Genomic DNA, 1,422 nt, shown 5'->3' with positions numbered 1-1,422 from the left:
ATGTTCTGGTTGGCTTTGTAGTCATTCCCCGTTTAGAGTATGGTGTATCTTTAATAAAACGACTTCAGATCCAAACATTGCAATCGCTTCGTCGCCAGAGGGCGCAGCATGCAGGTACATGTATAGTTTATTCTAGTTACACCACCACTAGTAGTTAGTTGATATAAGATAATATAAAAACTTGAAGAGAAAGGCTTTTTGTATACAGCTTGAGGTAATAAAAATGAAGTATCCTATATAAACCAATCTTAAACTGGTGGTGTCAAAAGTCAAATACATGTAATAAATAGCATTATATGCGCCAAAGTCGGTCGATTCAAAAACATTGAACAGAGAACAGTGGCAAAGCTGACCTCATGTGAATACTCCTCTCACAAAGGTTTGGTTACTCTGGTGTCATACCCAATTGAATGTTTTAAAGTACAGGCATGTAATCACTCTTTTTTTCTCAAAATAAATCGATTTGGTGTTACGCTAAGGTACATATACTAATTGTAGTTAAAGACCTAAAAATGCTTTGTGGTGTGCTTGGGTTAATAGAACTGGCCGCCAAGATTTCATTGAGAACGAGAGTGAGCCACGAGACTTGCTTTTACACCTGTTGCGTCAGAAAAAAATAATCACCCAACAAACTCACCATGTTTGTCTCTGAAATAGAGTTGAAACTCACAATGAATATTCCAACATTGATATATACAGCGCCACCTACGATCAAGTACATAACATAAAATATGGTTAATGTGCGATTATAAATATCGCGCTTAAAGATAAATTGGAGTGTCTGATCGACAATCGTTGCTATGACAACCGCTGTATTCCATATTAGTACACACAGAAAATTCGTATTGTATTGCGCCGGGGTTATAGAAACATATAACCAGCACTAGTCAGAATTGATACAAAATTCATAACACAGCATATATCGGATGGGCCGTCTGATTGAAATGTTTACTGATTCTCTAGATTCCGCGTGTGTTCATCAACTAAGCGGATACCTAAATAACAACTGTTTTGCTGTTTAACGTTCGTTATCGCCATATTACGTGACATCCCGTGGCGAATCCTTATACAAAAGTCTAAAAGCAAAATTGATATTTGATCATAGCAAAATATCAATTTTTAATCATGCAAAAAGAAACTACGACGGAGGGAAAAAGGTCTTTAATTTATCCGAGTGAAAGACTGAAATTCTACAACAGCTGTACATTAAACGTTTATTCATTATTTGGTTACGAACATCAACGTATAAAGAATATCACAATATGCGACATATTCACCATTGTCACCCGAATCAAATTAAAATTTAATGTATTAAAAAAACATCTCATTACTAAATATGTATTTGTAAGATCCAACCCACTTTGAACGTATACAAAAGAGGCCGACATATTCAATAAACGACGAAAAATATTGCCTATGGCT

General features: G+C 35.4%; 1 protein-coding gene across 1 annotated transcript in view; it reads right to left on the bottom strand.

Moving 5' to 3' along the window:
- LOC146734500 (glycine receptor subunit alpha-2-like) overlaps positions 1–1,038 on the bottom strand; it is a 5,262-nt gene extending 4,224 nt beyond the window's left edge. Inside the window, exons 1-2 of the mRNA XM_085507489.1 lie at positions 996–1,038; positions 638–705 (exon numbers count right to left, since the gene is read on the bottom strand). Coding sequence (XP_085363615.1) covers positions 638–705; positions 996–1,038 — 111 coding nt within the window. The remainder of the gene's footprint in view (positions 1–637; positions 706–995) is intronic.
- Between the last annotated feature and the right edge of the window lie 384 nt (positions 1,039–1,422).

Source organism: Saccoglossus kowalevskii, chromosome 14 (assembly GCF_978046115.1).
Source record: "Saccoglossus kowalevskii chromosome 14, keSacKowa6.1, whole genome shotgun sequence".
Lineage (NCBI taxonomy): Eukaryota > Metazoa > Hemichordata > Enteropneusta > Harrimaniidae > Saccoglossus > Saccoglossus kowalevskii.
Note: the sequence above shows the minus strand (reverse complement) of the source record. Positions and strands in the feature narration are given on the sequence as shown.